This window comes from Accipiter gentilis, chromosome 19 (genome assembly GCF_929443795.1).
Source record: "Accipiter gentilis chromosome 19, bAccGen1.1, whole genome shotgun sequence".
In the NCBI taxonomy this organism is placed as follows: domain Eukaryota; kingdom Metazoa; phylum Chordata; class Aves; order Accipitriformes; family Accipitridae; genus Astur; species Astur gentilis.
In genome coordinates, this window is record NC_064898.1 from 9,402,625 (window position 1) to 9,420,600 (window position 17,976).

Here is a 17,976-nt window from a genome sequence, read left to right on the forward strand (position 1 = left end):
AACCAGCATGTTCAGGGACATGCCAAATCACACTTGCGGCTTTGCCATTCCTCTGAATTATCCAGCATACTGGTTTCCTCAAAAAACAAGGAATGAGCACAACTGGTAGTGGCTGTGAGGTCTCACTGAAGAGAAGAGTTACAGCTGGGAATACTGATGTTTAAAGCAGTTCATTGGTCAAGATCAGCACTTCTGCTGCACTTCCCTCAGTGTTTAACAACACTGCCACTGATGAGCATACTGTGTGGATCTTTACTTCTGTGTGCTGCAGTGGGCTGAATGCAGAATCACAACTATGAACATAAGCACTGAGTTCAGTAATTACGCAATTTTTAGGGCACTTGCAGCCAGAAGCTGGGCTCTGGAGGTGCTTGCCCCCCTCAGGCGAACAAAGAGCATGATGGTCACCCAGCATCCCCCACCAGGTACCATCCCACAGCTCAAGAGCAAAAGCTGGAGCATCCTATGGTCAAGAGTCAAACAGGGAAGTCAGCAATGCAACCAGGGAAGCAGCAACTATCTTTCTTTCCTTTATAAAATGAATAACTTCAGTGTGCTAAACAACTGAGTGACAGAGAAAAGTTATAATGTGTTTATTAGATTTTGTACTGGGCTTATGACCCAAGCTCTGGACATGCTCCAGGCCCCAGGCTCTCTTTGCAGGGACAAGAAGCTGATGGTTGTGGTTGGGCTTTGGACATCCACCCAGCCCTACCTTCTGCTCCTCAGATCTTTGGAGTTACAACTCTCAGCTTTGGAGCACCACAATGTCAACGTTATCTCCTGCCTGCAGTTTGCTTCTGCATCAGAAATGGATGGAATGCGGGTGTTTTTTGGTTTTGGTTTGGTTTTTTTTTTTTTTTCCCCGTACCCTAAGCAATGTCTTCAAGAGAACAGTGACTTGCAGGAAAAGCAACCCGTCTTCTCCTTAACTCATCTGGGTGGAGGCTGCTGGTCAAGCAGAGGAGGACGGGCCCTTTGGAGACATGCACATAGGGTCTTCAGGCAGTGCTGCTCAGCCTGATAAATACAGCAGAACTAACTTGCACCTCTGAGGTCAGAAAGTGAGTCCTTCCTGTACTTGTGCTTTGTGGGATGGAGCCTCTGCCCTCCAAAATTGCATTTTCTCGCCAGGTGAATAGTATGATACTATTTCTAAAAGTGTAAGGGAAAGTGTGCAAATAATAGAAGATTTCTGGATCTGTCATGTGGAGACACAATGCAAATGCTTAAGAGCGAGACCTTTAAGCAGCTGGCCAAAGAAACTGATGGCGCTGTGCAGATCAGCAGCCAAGGAAACCACTTCAGGTCATCGATCCATCTCTTCCTGCTGGAGACGTCATCATCCGCCCTGAGCCTTCTCTCTGTTTATGTACACAGTCTTTGCTCAAGCTCCAAGCATTGATTTATGGAAAAGTAGCTGTGAGAATTCAAACAGGAAAAAAAAAAGATGTATTTCTATGTAGCGATTATGAAGGCTCAGCTGAGCTGAAGGCAACGGGAGCGCCGGGGCCAGCACTACCCCAGCCTGACTTCTGACAGCGCGGCAGCAGAAGTGCTCGGAGCCCGGCAGCAGATCGGAAAAAAGCACTGCAAGCACAAAACGGTACGTTAGAGACCAAGCAGCCTCGTGCTGGAGCTTTGCAAAGGAACCACCCTCTGAAGCCAAGCAGCGTACTGGGGCTGGCGCAAGCAGCACAGGGAGCTCCTGGGATGGGACCCCCTCACCCCGCGAGCCAGGGGCGCGCTTCCCTCCCTCCCCTCGCGTTAGTGCGCGCAGCCTCCCATCGCTCCTCTGCTGATGAGATCAGTCACGGTTCGTGCACGCCATGATGAGCCTTGAGATCAGCATCCCCGGAGGTACGTCGCGGTAGTATTTCCACCCAGCTGCTGGGGAGGGACCGTCACGTTTCGCTCCAGTGCCTCCCTTTGCCCTGAAAGGAGGCACAGTCCTATGATACGCTCAGGCTGGATACAGTAAACCAGCAGATGTTCACAGCTGTGCAAAACATTTGCATTAAGTAAATTACCAGTGGTCACAACTGATGAAGGGCAACACTATGGGTTTTTTTAGGCCAAGTGCTTATTCCATCTGCACCGGTATCGCCCTGCTTGGCTCCCCGTGGCAGGACTGGCAGGCTGTGCCTGTGCCCGCATGTAGGGCTGGAGAGGGAAGGAATGGGGTCCCAGCAAGTTTGGCACGCTGGCCCTAGCCAGGCACTGCAATCTGGCAAAAATACAATTCAACAGCTCTGCGTATTCTCAGTAGTCATTTTATCACAGCTTATAGCAGCTTCTGCTGTATCTTTGCATTCGTCAGATAACTATGCTATCTACCCCATGATATTCAGGGCTAGGCCACTAATAATTACACAGTGGAATATGAAGAGATGTGTAGCAGTGCTTGAAAGGAGACCAGGTCCACTGGCACAACATCTAAATCCAGATTCTGCTACTAAATGACTGATGTGGCTACTTAACGCTGGAGTTTTAGTTTTCTTAGTAATCAAACTGAGAGGAAACAGCCTATTAAATACAAATTACAACAATCTGTAACCACTTCTATGTTTGGAACTCCCTGAGTGAATTTACTGAAAGTGAGCAGTCTTGTTGTGCAGACAGGAACACAAAGCTGTCTATAACTCACCGCTGTTGAGTTTTTTTGTGGTTTGTGGGTTTTTTTATGAAACAAAACCAGCCCATCAATAAGGAAAATGAATCTTTATTTTTTTCTCTAAAAGCAGAATCCATGTACATTTTTTTTTGTATGGTGTAGAAGGTGGTTTTAAGATGTGAATAGTCACATCACAGAAATAATACAGAACCAGTGAAGGATTGAAGAGCCAGTTTGACAATTGCTTTATCAAGTAGTCCAAACATTGTTTTTAACTAATGCTTTTGCTGGAGTGGACTTCAGGACAGTATTAAAATCTTACCTACTCAACACAAGTACAGAGATAATGAGGGGGAAAAGAACTACAAAACACAATTATTGCTGCTGTATCTGCATTTCTGTTTCCTTGCAGGATGTTCTGTAATATGCTGGTAAAACAGTTCTTAAATATCAGTTTCATTAAGAATGTCATTCAGATAAATAAAAAGTAACCGACCAGCCAACCTAAGATCGTAAATTAGACTTCATCTGAGACCAAAAGAAAAAAGGTTGTTCTACAAAAAGTGGAGAGGTTTTGTTTTACAAGGTGAAGAGTAGATTGTTACATCTTTGAAACACTGAAGATGGATGTGCTTAAATATCTAAGATTTGGGTTGTAGGCATTCCCAACACCCACAACACGCAATTCTGACCAAATGACCTGTCAGCACCAGTGAGATCCCCCCTCCTTCTGGGAGCATGCACCTCCCCAGCTGTGCTCCAGCCTAGCCCTCCCACACTTAAACATACACCTGTTTTACTCTGGGATTCTCTAATGATGCTAAAATCAGCCCATGCAAGTGCTTGGGCTCAAGTCAGGCATACATGTAAGTGTTCAGGAAACGGGGCCCTCCAACAGCTATTAAGTCCAAGAAAGGGGATGAGAACTATTGCAATCATTTTAGCTTAAAGAGTAGACAGAGTAATAAACACTTCACCCACAAGTTATGACAACCCTTTAAGACCTGAAAATGGAAGCTGGAAAGTTATTTGAAGCATATTCGTAACTATGAACAACACGCTGTATTTGCTAGTGCCTTTATAAACATCTCCTACATACTTGACATGTACCAGTGTATTACCTTGTAATGCCCTGCAAGGAAAACCCAGCATACGGTAGGATGAGTCACATGCAAACAGACATTTCACATGTGATTAGATGACTAGATCACCAGTTTCTGATGAAACTTTAAGATATAGGAAATGTATTCGAAAACATCTAAAGATAAAGTCTGAACATCTTTCACATTACCTAGCAAAAGGTTAGCTGGAACAGTCATTTAACACAGATGATTTTAGGATTAGTTACATGGTTAGTCTAAACAATGTGCATACACATATTTAATTTGAACAAAAGTCTTAAACTATACTTCTCTAAAATTTACAAAGTATATAAAACACATGACTTGACATTTATAAAACCTCAGCCCTTTTATAAAAAAACAAAATGAGGCCATAGAATTTTAAGTTTAAATCTATTGTTTTTTCCTCTTGGCAGTTTTAGTTCCTATGATAAATAAAAAATACAAACGGCACTCCACCACAGCCTTATAATGCAAGGAATAAATTAGCAAGAGTCACACTGTAAATCAAAATAAATACTTTCTAAATTATTTTTATTTTTAAAAATGGTCTCTTTAATTGCACAGTATTTAAAATTTTCAGTAGCAATGAAAAGTCAGTTGGGTATTTTTCTAAATGCTCCAGAGAGTACAAAAGCATTGTGTCTCATTTTTCAAGCTTTACACATCGAAAATACCTTGGTCAAACCATCAACTGATAAATGTTTTGGTAGTCTCTGACTGAGGCAAGACGCTGCGGTATCTCTCACCCAAGGCATTTAGTCCTCCAGCGCTCACCTTGCTGCAGCAAACGCCTCCAGCTTCTGTTCCAAGTGAGGTACTCTGGTTTATACCGATAGCTTTGATTTTTTTGGAAAAGTGTTCACCATTAGCTATGACTTTCACAGCAGATCATCAACAGCTCCGCAACAGTCCACATACTTTGAGGCTGCAAAAGTCCCCTTCAAAGGGCTTCACCAGACTGGCACGCCTTCTTTTTGGCGCATCACATGAACACAGCAGGCTTTTGGCTCTCCCCAGAGCTATTTTGCAGTGAAGGACCAAGCTACAGTTCAGACATACCAAAGAAAATAGGGCACCTGAAAAGATGTGATCTTAACCTCAGACTATTAGCAGTAGTCTTAAACCCACTTGCCAAGTATATGTGAGTGTGTCTATATACGTATATATGCAGACACACCTATTTAAAAAAAAAAAAAAAAAAAAGACAACAAAGTGATGAATACTGTCATAGCCTGGGCATATTTAGCTCCAAATTAGGTATCCATGGGACATATTAAAAAACTCTAAATATTGACAACACATTGTTGTATACAAAACAGTTGTGGGCAGGTGCCCAATGTAAATGCATTCAAAATACTGTGTATCTATATACTATTACTGATGCAGCTATAATAGCTTGCGATTGCATCTAAAAATACAGAGTTTCTACTAAGTAACAAAACAACTTTCAAGTACTGAAGATAACGGAAAGTGTTGCCCTCTTCTTTGCAGTGGGACAGGCCTAACTTGAAGGTACTTAACCCTTCACTGCAATTCTAGCACTCAGCTGGGTCAAAGACAGTGTCACTGACCTACCTGCACTGTTTCAGTAACACAGGATGTTACAGTTCAGTTATTTGCATCAATGCAATTACATTGACAAATGTAGTATTTGACCAGTATCATTGCATTCATTTTTATTACTGGTGTCCTCTCTAAAGGCTGTTAAATATATAGACTGATCTCTTTATCAAGGAGGAGTTCACACGCAACTCCTCACTCTCTCTAAGATCACAGTAAAACCAAAGGAAATATCAAGGCCAATATTTTGTCCACAGTAGATCTGCTTTACCCAACGCAAGAGTGTCTAAGGGGAACTAGCACATCATTGCACAACATTAAAAACCACCAAATTACCCCTGTTCTTATATTTTTAAAGCATTTTTAGTGCTTGAGTACAAAGCACAGAACCTATTACAGGAATTTTCTAGCAATCAACACACTTTCAGGGATTTAATACTGCATTAAACGTATGCAGAGGCAACCAATACTGATAACCCAGGTCTGGGCGCTGCAGCACACAGTCCTACGCGTCTCCTCGCACCATTTGAACAACATGGCTAAGCCTGCTGATCCAGTACTCTAGGCCAGACTGCTACATGTACATGGTAGGAAGCATTCTGATGCTCACATGATAGGGAAAAAGACAAAATGCCTCTATTACGTACATGTTTCTGTTCATGCTTAAAGGAATTCAACTTTTGGCAGACCTAAATTCCTACATAAAAAAATAAATGTAGAAACCCATTAAAAACACAAACAGAATAATTGCATTATTAAAACAGCTACATCTACACTATGGTGTAGTACTTAAGTGTAATTCAATTTAAAAAAATCTTAGCGTACAACTAAGATGAGACCCATTTCCCAGTCCAGACCTCAGTGTCAGCGCTGCATCGACCTCTACATTATAACATGCTCTATGGATGGCGACCAACCAAATCCAGGGAAATACTGATGCCACAGGTGAAGAGGTCCTCTCCCTAAACAGACAACGCAGGACAGATGGCGCAGAGCCCCGCCGGTATCGCCGCAGGGACAGGCGACGGCAGATCCCGCAGCCCATCAGCGGTGGAAGCTGCATGAGCACTACGTCCTGAATTGGTTTGCTGAACATGGTTCAGATTATTGGATATGTCTATAAGCACAATGCTCTTTAGAAGCATTTACTGTATACCCAAACCCTACTCGCTGCAACACACGGTGTCACACAAGTAGTGAAAACATCTCCGTATTCAAAGGTGCTTGGACATCATTTTCAGGCAGCATTTTACCTTTATTTTAGTGAGTTCCCACTACAAAGATTTTAGAAGGAAGAAGATGCCAATAGTTTCTTTTTTCTTTTTAATATGTGAAATCCAGACAGACACCTAAATAAATACCTACTTTTACTTGCCTAAGTCTATTCTATGTCTGAAATCTCTAATTTTTAAATAAGGGATAAAATGTTGCCCAAAAGACTAGTTATAGTTATGCATTTCTGTTTCTACTAAATCTACAAATCAAAATAGTTCTCAGTTAAAAAGATACAATTTGTATCAACCGTAAAAGGTACTTTCTGGTTCTTCAGGGCCTTACTTTAAATTCCAGCAAGTGTACCAAAATTATCAGCAGTAATAGTGTAAACTAGTGATTTTTCTTTTAACACTGAACATTGTTACAATGGATGGAAACCTAAAACTGTTGGCAGTCACGTAAGTACATCTGACATCAACTGCAAAATCTATTTCTATTATATATATATATAAATAAAAAAAGCTTACGAGGTGCTAGTAAAACCCATGACTTAAAACCAGAAATATCCCTTACTAATACTAAACCAGACTTGGTTTGTCTGTTTCTAAAACTACACTATTTGTGGCAAGAATCAGGCCTATACGATGCAACAGGCCAAAACCTAACTTCAGGAACACATACAGTATCTTCTCTCCCCGCAACCCTCCCCTCACTAACCAAAACAAAAAGAAAGAAAAAAAAAAGTTTAAGTTATTATTTTGAGCTACAATATCATTACTATAGTGCAGTTAAAAAAACGTTGCATATCCTCAACACACAAAACCTTTTCAGGCCAGCCTTGATAAATAGCAAGAAAAATCAAACAGTATCTTAAATACAAAACTTGCATTGAGATAATTAAATTCATTTAAAAACAGGTAAATATTTTATGAAAAGCGTATTTTATCCAGTACACTTGTGCAGCAATACAAAGAAGGAACACATAAAACAACTAAACGGGGCCCTACTATTTCAGGCCCCCTTCTACTGACCAGAAATACACAGAGCTGGGTAACAACACATGGGAACTGAAACAGGGTGGCCTGGTTTAGGGACATTCTGAGTGTTTGCAGCTTGTGTTAGGTTCAAAGGGGGCTGCAAATCCTCAGCACCTGGGAAAAGCAGGCAGTAAGGCTTTTGCCTTATCCATAAGTTAGTTAAAAAAAAAAGAAAAAAATGAAAAAGATTTTTTTCCTCCTCTGATTGCATCTCACCTTCCTAATTGACTGCATCAACAAACTATTTTAAACAAAACAAAGCAAGCAATGAAAAGTGCCATACTATAAATTACCAATATATTGTTACCCATTTCACTGTTAACTGGTAACTTAATTATTTGTTTAAAAAAACATGAAGTCAGTGCTGTAGTAAATCTTTGTTTCCTATAAATAGATGATTATAGCACAAAAAAGCTCACAATAACAAACATACATACATACATACTTATGGTGTTGTAAAAAGTTCAAAAACTTGGCTTGAAAATTACCTGCCAGAAGTAGCAAAATCCTCTTTCTGCAGGTTGTTTTAATACCATGCAGCCCAAGGACAAACATCCAGCGAGTTAAAAAAAGAAACTAAAAATCCCAACATGTAACAAGGATAGAAAGTGCTGCATATAAACCCCTGATGCACCAAAGATTATAACCAGAGACCACAGATTTTTTTTTTTTTATATATATATATATATATATTAATTTAAACTGGAACATTCTCCAGCTGTGAAAATAGCCATTTAAAAATTTTCAAACTAGAACACAAAACATATCTGGTACTTCCGATGCATGGGGCTATACATACAGACTCCATGATACAGTATTTCACATAAATGGATTACTATATAACCTCCTTGCTGAGAAGGAGATCCCAAATGCTATTGTAGCAAACCTCCCTCAGCATTAGAGCTGAGCTGAAAACTACTAGACACCACAAAGATGCATCATCTCTCAATAACCTAGCTGAGATTTTTCCACTAAGATGGCTGCAGCGAGCTGCTGAGCGTCCGTCACGTGAGGGTTCTTCTTCATAACGATCCTCACAAGATCAGGGGGGAAGATGTTGCAGAGGTTAATGTAAACCTTCTCCCGGGTGTCTTGGTGCCTTGGAGGGTCTTGCGGGATTCCACAGTAAGGTACGCGCCAGGTCTGGTCCTGCTGTTCAGGTAAGCTTTGGAAGGCAAACTGCTCGTAACACGGCTGTGTGGGGTTACCTGGCAAGGAGTAGGTCTGGCGGTAGCCATATACATCCATCCCATAACTCTGCCTATCCCAACTTCCAAGCCCATCTTGGCCAGAATAAGGCTTTCTGTGTCTTAATGGAGAATTATCATATAAACGTGAGTCTGAAATGCTGTCTATTCTCGTGGACACGAGGGCTCTGCCCAGATGCATGGTCTTTGAATGTGATGAACTCTGAGATGTAGAGTAGTCGTTCGGACAACTAGAACGAGCACCAACTGTTGGATGCTGTAGATGCACAGCCATGTATGGAATTGGAGGTTTGTGGTGATGCTTTGGTTCTTCATGACTATAGCTTTGCACTCGTGTGAGAGACTCGTGGTAGCTCTGTAGGAAGGGCTGAGTGTTAAGGCGGCCATGGGGGTGCATATGTTGGCACTTCAAGTTCTCCTCCAGCTGTGGGTCAGGTGAACTCATGTAAGACCGATCGCTGTAACCCACGTAGGAATCACTACTGCCACAGCTAACACTCCCTTCGCTGCTGCAGTCGGAAGCTACAGAGCTAATCCTATAATCTGTGTCCACGGAGAAACGCCTTTCAGGACTACGTGGACCAGACATACTTAGATTTGAATATGCACTCAGCATAGAGTAATACCCTATATCCACAGGAGACTCACATTTTGGATACCGGTCATAAGGCATTGGCGTTCCGTGATTTTTGGTTGCCATCATCACTGTAGGATACTGTCCCTGTGGTCTTTGATCCTGAGGTGGGAAGTGAACTCCGGATGGAAGGCCATTAGTTAAAGGTGCAGTACTTTGGGGTTTTGCAGTAGAGGAACTTGGTATACTAACTAAAGAAGGTACAGACCTGGTTTCCAATTTGTTTTTGGTGGGAAGCTTTTCCTCCATGTCTTGATAGACTTGAGTCCTTATACTAGGATCCGATTGCCTCTTTGGAGCAGCACGCTTCAGCTCAGAAGTGCCATCATTTTTAGTGCTACAGGGAACACTATTGCTTTTTACCAGTCCTCCTTCACTTGTAGTTTTGGCAGCTGTGCTTCTAGACATGGCACGAAGTTCATCAGCTACAGATCGCTGAGGCTGATTTCCTCTTTCTGGATGATAATATTTGCATTTGTGTCCATAGGTACATTTCTTCCCTATTAATACAAACATAATCAGATAAAAAACCCCTTCAACCAAAATCTGCTAATCATCAAACAATGGAAATGCCCCTCATTTAAAGTTTTACTGATGATTTAAAGATCTTGCAAATGGTTTTGTGTGACACAGGGTGAGATTTAAGGTCTCCTCTCTTGTATTGTGGGGAAAAAGAGGCAGTGGTAGTGTGCTGCAGCTAGTGCTCGAGGAAGGCAGACCAACACTACCAGCCACATTTTGAGCTGAACATGACACTGTCAGTGTCTCTGTACACACCTGCTGTATTGGGCCAAGGAGATATACAGGCAGAAAACTTAACAGGAAAGTCCCACAGAGTCGTAAGACCAGCAGGTTTCAGCTCAGTCAAGATGGTGGTGTCCCTATAGGGATGCTCAGTAGCTAAACTTCTAACAGCTCAGTCAATTTTCTGGAAGAAAACTTTGATGTCTTATGACCAAATCACATTAGAAAAAGGCTTTCTGGAACCTGCAGAATTTAGGTGCTGTTTTGGATCTATTCCTACGAACGATTTATGCTCCTTCAGTTCAGCTGGTAGACAGAAATGTTCTCTAACTAGCACATGAAAAAAAAGCACTTCAGTTTCCACCATCAGTTCGTTATTTCAACCATTCTCAGGTTAAGACAACAATGTAAAAACCTCTGTTAAAAAGGTTTTATTTTTGGCAGTGTTAAAGTAAAGCAGGAGCTTGGTTCCCATACCCAGCAGTACAGAAAAACTGACAAGTTAAATCAAATTACCGTATGGACATGGTTGCTTCTTATGTTCTGGCACAATAGGCTTCTTCCTAAGAAAATTGTCCAGACTTGGACCATGGCGGCCAAGAGGATCATCAGGAGGCATAAATCTATAACGAAAAAAACCACATATTATGGAAGCAAGCAAGCCTTTTTATATTCCTCATGCAATGACCAAGAACCTCATGGCTATGTCCTACACCATAACCTGCCATGCTGACATTTTTAAGCCTGGGTATTTTGCGAGCTGTTTTGAAAGGCCACCTTTCTGCTGCAGGTACTGCCTGAGAGATGAGTCACAGAAATAGACTGTGTGGACACTCCTAGTCTGCTTCAGACACCTTTAGTCTAGCTCTGCTGACTGCTCTGTGGCAAACCATTCCTAAATGAAAGTAAGGGCAGCAATACAGGCAGCAATTTCTTAAAATGCCACAACTAACTTTGCAAAACTGTTCTGATTGTCTAGGACTCCTCCATCAGTATTTAGGCACTCAAATACAAGTGTCTGCTTGGCAGAGTACCAAGTCCCTTCCACTACAAGAAGCCATCAGTAATAACTGCAGTTGATCTGTATGCCAGGGTATGAAGATACCCTAGATGGATCTAAGCAGACAGTTGAACTAGAGATCTCCTGAGGTTCATTCCAACATGGGTTTTTCTATGACTCTAGTATTTAGGAGTCTAACCACAGGCACTCAAAAATGCTGTCTCAGTATATCAAGAGAATTGGAATATTATACCATAGTATACATCAAATATAGCATACACATTGGCATACACCAAAAGAGTTAGAATTGCACAAAAATATAAAAATACTGTTATAAAAAAGGTCTAGCAAAAACCAGATTTCGAATACTTTTAATCAGAAGACCAAATCTATGATCAACTATTCCTCCTGTTTTCCTACATGTACCTAACAATTTGGGTGTAACATAAGAAATTCATACAGGTCTTCAAACTGTCCTTTCCTCAGTTATTTTAGTGACACATATAAAGATAGAATGACTTACTTGTCATTAACAAATGAATACATCAGCAAGCGTTCATCTATGAACTTCTTCCATTCAGGCTTTTCATTAGCTAGATCCCTGTAGTTATCGTTAGAAACAATGATGCCATCTGAATCAAAGGCCAACTTCACTATAAATCGGTCATCATAGCATACCACCCTTCTCCCTTGCACTCGGCGGGATGGTGTGAACACCAGAATCTTCTCCTTTTCTAATTTACGCAAGATTTCTTGATCTACAAGGAATAAGAATCAAAAGTTAAAAAAGAAAAAAAGAAAAAGATAGTAGTTTAATCTCCAAAGATATTAGATTTGGGGAAGAAAAGCCAAGCATTTAGGACTAAACATGTCTTAAATGGTTATAGTCCAGCAGAACGTGTGTGATATATGATATTTGAAGTTACAGTCAGCAGGCAACTGGCAATACTTTCAAACACCCCCCCCCCCACCAAATCAAAACCTTCTCCACACCATTTCTAAGACTAACACAGGGGACCTTGTTCATGTTGCTGTGGTTCAAAAGAAACACTACTTATCAAAATGTCTGTGAAAAGCTCTGTTTGAAGGGGTGGTTTTAAACATTACTGAAGGTTTCAGCGAATAGGACAGCTACACCCAAGTACTGCCAAGGGTTTCCCGTAACTGAGCTCCTTGGTAAAGACAGACCTCTTCCACGTCTTTGTGGCACCCAGCAAAAAACATCTTTTGAAATAATTCCAGTAGCTCATGTTAATGGGACTGTCTCATAAAGGCCTCTGCCTACCGAGAGAACAAGTTACTACTAGTACCCTCAAGGACTAGAAAACCCACATTCTATACAAACACTCAGGATCTTCACAAACATTAACAGCATCCCCTAAAAAGACCTCTGATGCCATCTTGTAACCAACAGCAAATGTGGTTTTGGTTTTTGTTTTACCTCCAGTAATAGTTCAGCATGTATCTTTCCTTAAAAGGTTTACAAATTTATATACAAGGTCTTATCAGATCCAAACAGATTCCTCTTTAATCCTGCTAAATAAGCATGTTTAACATTTTATGTAATTCCTTCTTTTCCTACACAGTCTGTCAATCACCTATCCAAAAGCATTTTCTCTTTCTTTGTGTGGAACCTGGAGATCCCAAGGAGCTTTGAAAGATGGGCTCAGGCTACTAAGGAGGTTGTACTGGGGCACACACCCCTTGTATTGATTCTCCTAAAGCTAAGCAACATCTAAAATGGCAGAAGATGCTTGCGCAGTGAATATGAGTCACGGCTTTTAATAATTGTTGAGATCTCAAATAACTCAACTGTTTTGTAGCATAAGAAACTTAACAGGGAACGTGTTCCATCTAGGAAAAAAACAAAGACTCCAACAGGAAGAAATACAGCATTAATATTACATATAAGCAATATATTTGATACAAGCATTCATCTGCTTAGTAGAAAAAGCAAAAGTTTTTAAATTAAATCCAACCTTTTTGTATTCACCCCCCACCCCCCCACCCCCCGCCATGCAGTAAATGATGAGTAGGAGTATGATGGAGGGTGATTTATTTTTTTTCCCACTAAGAAAGAATAAAAAAAATCTGCCATGTAATGATTGGTAGGTAATAATAAGAAAGATGCAGCTGTTGTTTAGTCCAAGAAGCTTCTCATGAATACTGACAGTCTAGAACCATCCTCACATTAGTCATCTAAGACTTTTCCAAAATTCCAGGTGGCCACATATTTCAGGTGTGTATCTCTGGAAATGGAGTGTCAGCACAATGTATTTCTCAAGGCTAGTAGCAAACAGGCTCCCTACATCCTGATAAGAAAACTGAAGAAACTCTGTTTTACAGAAGATAACCTGCTTTGATCTTCCTCCCATTTTCAGGGTCCATGATGACACATGCCAAACTGATTTTTCATTGCTAGACAACCGGTCAATTCTAAGTCTTGCTACTTTCTTGAAAATCCTTTTGGGGCTTCTAGCCCTGTCCACTTTTTGCAGATGTCACAATTTATTTCTAAATAGCCAAATCTTTACTACTTAGCCAATGCTCTTCTCATATCTCAAACACTAGTACAGTGAAAGAGAAAGGCTTCAAGAGAAAGGCTGCACGCTGTCTGTGATGAGGGGAGAACAGCAGCTTTCCAAACATTTTCTTGCATCAACATGATATAGTCTAGTAGCAATCAAGCAAATGAAATGAAGTGTTGTGAAGATCTTTCCAGACACTTGAAAATGCATGTGGTAATCAAAACATGCTTCCATACTCTTTTAGAAGCCATAGCTACTACTCTCAAAAGCTTCCCCTGCTTTCAAGGTAGCCAAGTTAAAAAAAAAAACAAAACAAAAAACCCAACCCCCAAACCCCAATCCCTTCTCCCTCCCTAAATTCTAGTTTGTTTTTTTTAACCCCAGGTTCTCCTCTGCTTCAACTTTAGGGCAGAGGGAGGATGACTCTCCAGCCTTCACACAGAATCAATTAGTTTGATCAGGAAATAAATACCTATACACCAATTTTTTTTTCTAGATAAACACATTCAAAATTAAAATTTTCAAAAGCTGTCTCACTTGTTAATAGTAACAATGAAAAGGGGAACTGTTCCCTTTCTGTCAGGCTAATTCCTGTAACCCCATGTGTGGGCAGTGACTCACTGCAGGTGACCGGCAGACAGACTAGTCTGGCAGAATCTGCTCACCACTAGAAAGATCACCCAGTGAACCACTAACGTCAAACCTCTTCGCTGCCAATGCTAGATGGGCATAACAGTTTTAAAAAATGGAAATTACATTCTTCAGGAAATAAGTAGCAATGTTAATGGAAAATTTATCAGGCAAGCAGAAAAGGAGGACTTGGAGAGAGCATTGCTTTGTCTTTTTCCTTCCTGAAGATCACACTGAAGTTACTTCACCAAAGATGCTTTCTATTATAGTCTTTCATTTCTAAAGATTTGTTCATTTGAGCAGTAGCACTCATGCTGCACAAAGCATCAAACAAACCAGCAAAGGTGGAACAGAGCTTACCTGTGATAAGAGCATCAGGTCTTGACTGTTCTTTCCTCCATGCTGGCACAAACACAGTAACATCCTTGTGGCCTCTTTCCAAAAACCAGTCTACCGCCAATTTGATTCCTCGACATGAAAATACTTCTTTGTTCCCATGGCTGAAACAGACATTAAAATTCCTTATTATAGGACTTTTTTTCTGCTATGACAGTAAGCAGAGCACAGTGAAACGCGGATCTCAAAGCCATGCTCTTCACTTGCTCCTTGGTTTCGAAGGGCAGCTGGGAGTCAGTCTGAGCCTTGCCCAAACATCGCATCACTTGCAAAATGGTGTGGGAGAGGCATACTAGATCTGCCAAAAATTTTTAGCATCTGTACACAGATTTGACAAGTAAGGAAAAATATAAGTAGGGAGTGTTAAAAATCCTCATAGCCCACCCTAAAGTACTGGGTATAACAGGCACCACGGAGACTTGATGAGGGAAAGCAGGAGGCCTGAAATACCAACATGAACGACTGCAAAGTGCAGCCAGATGAGCACTGAGCACTGATGCGCACGGCGGCAGGGGAAGGGGCAGCAGATCCCCGCCACAGGGGCTCTGAGGTCCCATCTGAACAGGGAGAGGAAAAGGTCTCCAAGCCCAAGGGGATAGGAGGCACACTGCAGGACAGATTAGGCAAACTGGAGAGACTGTCCAAAATCAACACGACAAAACTAAGAATTTGCTTAGTACTGCACTTCAGAAGGAAAAATTAATTGTGCATTAAAGAAGCTGTGGAGAGACAGTTAAGCAGAAACTGATCAGACACAAGCAAAACAAAAGATGTGCATCTGTTGTGCAATAACAGTCTGAGGTAAGGCAAGAGACACAATGATGTAATTTTCTAAAGGCAGATGAGTCCTCAGCCAACTTCTACATCCAGTTTCGGGCATGACTTATTACAAAAGACACAGATGAAGTAGAAAGAATCCAAAAGAAAGTGAAACGAGACCTATGGGAAATGGCTGAAGGAAGTGCATTTAGTTAATCTGGAGAAAAAAGGCAGTGTGTGGAAGAAGAAAACAATCTTCATTATATAGAAGGTAATTAAAATAGAGGACAGTAATCAACCATTGGCTGTCCATAGAAAAGTGCTGGTAGCAGGGGGCTGCAGGGTGGCCTCTGTGAAAAGAGGTCAGGGGCTGCCCCAACCCAGGCATGCCCAGCTCTAGCCAGCTCCACAACTAAGGAGAAAGGAATGAGGGAACACCAAGGCTCGGGGAGGAGGAGGAGGAGGAGGTGCTCCATGAGGAGCAGGTACACCCCCAGAGAGACTTGCAGCCTGTGGAGAACAGGAAAAGCACGAGAAGGAAGGAGCAGCGCAGGAAAACTGCGTTTTCAGCGTTGACATCCTGACCCCAACCCCCTGCACTGCTTACTGTCTTTCTGAAGGGACCGAGTGTCACCTGCAGCCATGACGAGGCACAGGAGAGGCCTCTGCAGCGAGGCTGTGATGATGAAGCGGGGAGGACAGGGGTTTGGAGTGAAGCGAGCCTGGGAAAAGGAGAGATGTTTTTCCACCTAAGTATTTTAATGTTTGTCTATTTTTGTTTCCCAATACCTGAATCAGTAATTAAGTATTTGTTAACTGGCTATAAATTAAATTAAATTCCCCAAGCTGAGTCTGTTTGGCATGCAACAGTACTTGGTGAGTGATTTCCCTGTCATTATTTTGACCCATGAATTTTCTTGCTCCTGTTCCTCCTGTTTTCTCCCCCATTCTGCTGGTGGGGGGAGCTGCGGCCGACCCACGATAGTCCCATTGTGTAGGGACAGAGAAGTCCTTAACTAGCATAAGGAACAGTTAAGCAGTATCTTAGAAAAAGCCTTCTAACTGATCAATGAGACAGTCTGCCCATGGATTTTGGGATCTTCTCACCAGACACTTCGCAGAACAAGTCAGATGGCTCCTCTGGGGCCAGTCTGGGTTCTCCACGCACAGGTGGAGACGAGCAACTTTTGTGAGGTCTCTCCCAAGCCCACAGCTCTATGTAGCAGAAGAAACACAGGGGCATCGCAGCAAGCTGTTACTTTTCGCTTGGCTGGCTTGTCACGTATAGCAGGTATGCCACGATCTGCTTTCCACAAAGGTGAAAGACAATTCTTTCACCGTGGAGTGATTTGTGAAGGTGACAGTATGATGATGGACAGCCACAGCGATCCTAAAAGCTCCTACTGGCATGTTTCGAGGTAAACAAAACCACCAGAAAGTTTTGTTTGGGTTTTTTTTTTTCCCCCAATAGGACCATTTTAAAGTACCTACTATTTCCAGCTTTCTAAAACATAGCACTGCTGCACATTCCTTGATACTTTGAGGGAGCTTGAGTAATTCTGCAATGGATGAAGTGCCACAGTAAAACTGAGAAAAAAACGGAAATAATGTTCAGATTCCAGAAGCATACAAAGGAGGTGGCATACATGTTCACCTGTGTGTATGTGTTGAGAGAGAATGAGTCGCAGCTAACACCTCTCACAAAGCATCATCCTCAGCAGAGGCTGTGTTCAAGGTCACAGGCCCCAAGCAAAAAAAAACCAAACAACAAAAAACAAACAAACAAAAAAAACAATTAAAAAAAAGAGGGGGAGGAAAGAGCCCGCTAACATTATCTGGATTTAAGTGAGGAACTCTACTATGTCCTCTTCTAATGATGCTGAAGAAATGACCTGGAAACATAACCAAATACTAAAATATTGCAATTGTTGCTGGCCATAATAATCAAAGTTTGTATATTTTAGCTGGCACAGGGTACTCCAAGGATAGTTTAAGTCCACCTTCTGTGCCTATAGGGCTATAGTAGGAACACTGTCAGAAGCAAAGACATCTATGTACCTCAATATCCTGTTTAGCTATGGTTATAGGCCTCTGCAATAATACATTCCCTGTTTTGTATGATAATGTCATGTAATACACTATTACATTGTAATATAACTGTAATAAAAAACCACATAGCGATGTTTTTTCTAGGCATTGTTCTATACTGTACAATTATTCTTGTACTTGTTTGGCTGAAAGAGTAGTATCTTTGTGTATTTCATAACTGCCCAGGAATGGGAAACCAAACCACACACAGATATGTCACATTTAAAATGCACATATGCATAGAAAAAATGGCCAACAGTATTTCTAGCCATGGCAAGTCTAGTTACATCTCCCTGCGACAACACAAAACCAGGACACTCGGTGGGCGTTCAGTAGCCAGTGAGCAGCCATAAGGCCTCCTTTGCAAAGCCTGATAGAAGAAGTTACTGCTCATGCTATCAGCAGGTCATGTGCAACCATAAACATATTGCAATCCATT

At 41.5% G+C, this 17,976-nt stretch overlaps 1 protein-coding gene across 1 annotated transcript in view; it reads right to left on the reverse strand.

Moving 5' to 3' along the window:
• Positions 1-2,736: 2,736 nt before the first annotated feature.
• The window catches only part of ZC3H12C (zinc finger CCCH-type containing 12C), a 45,465-nt gene continuing 30,225 nt past the window's right edge, over positions 2,737-17,976 (reverse strand). The window contains exons 3-6 of the mRNA XM_049822803.1: positions 14,655-14,794; positions 11,660-11,894; positions 10,653-10,759; positions 2,737-9,892 (exon numbers count right to left, since the gene is read on the reverse strand). Coding sequence (XP_049678760.1) covers positions 8,496-9,892; positions 10,653-10,759; positions 11,660-11,894; positions 14,655-14,794 — 1,879 coding nt within the window. The 3' untranslated portion in view covers positions 2,737-8,495. The remainder of the gene's footprint in view (positions 9,893-10,652; positions 10,760-11,659; positions 11,895-14,654; positions 14,795-17,976) is intronic.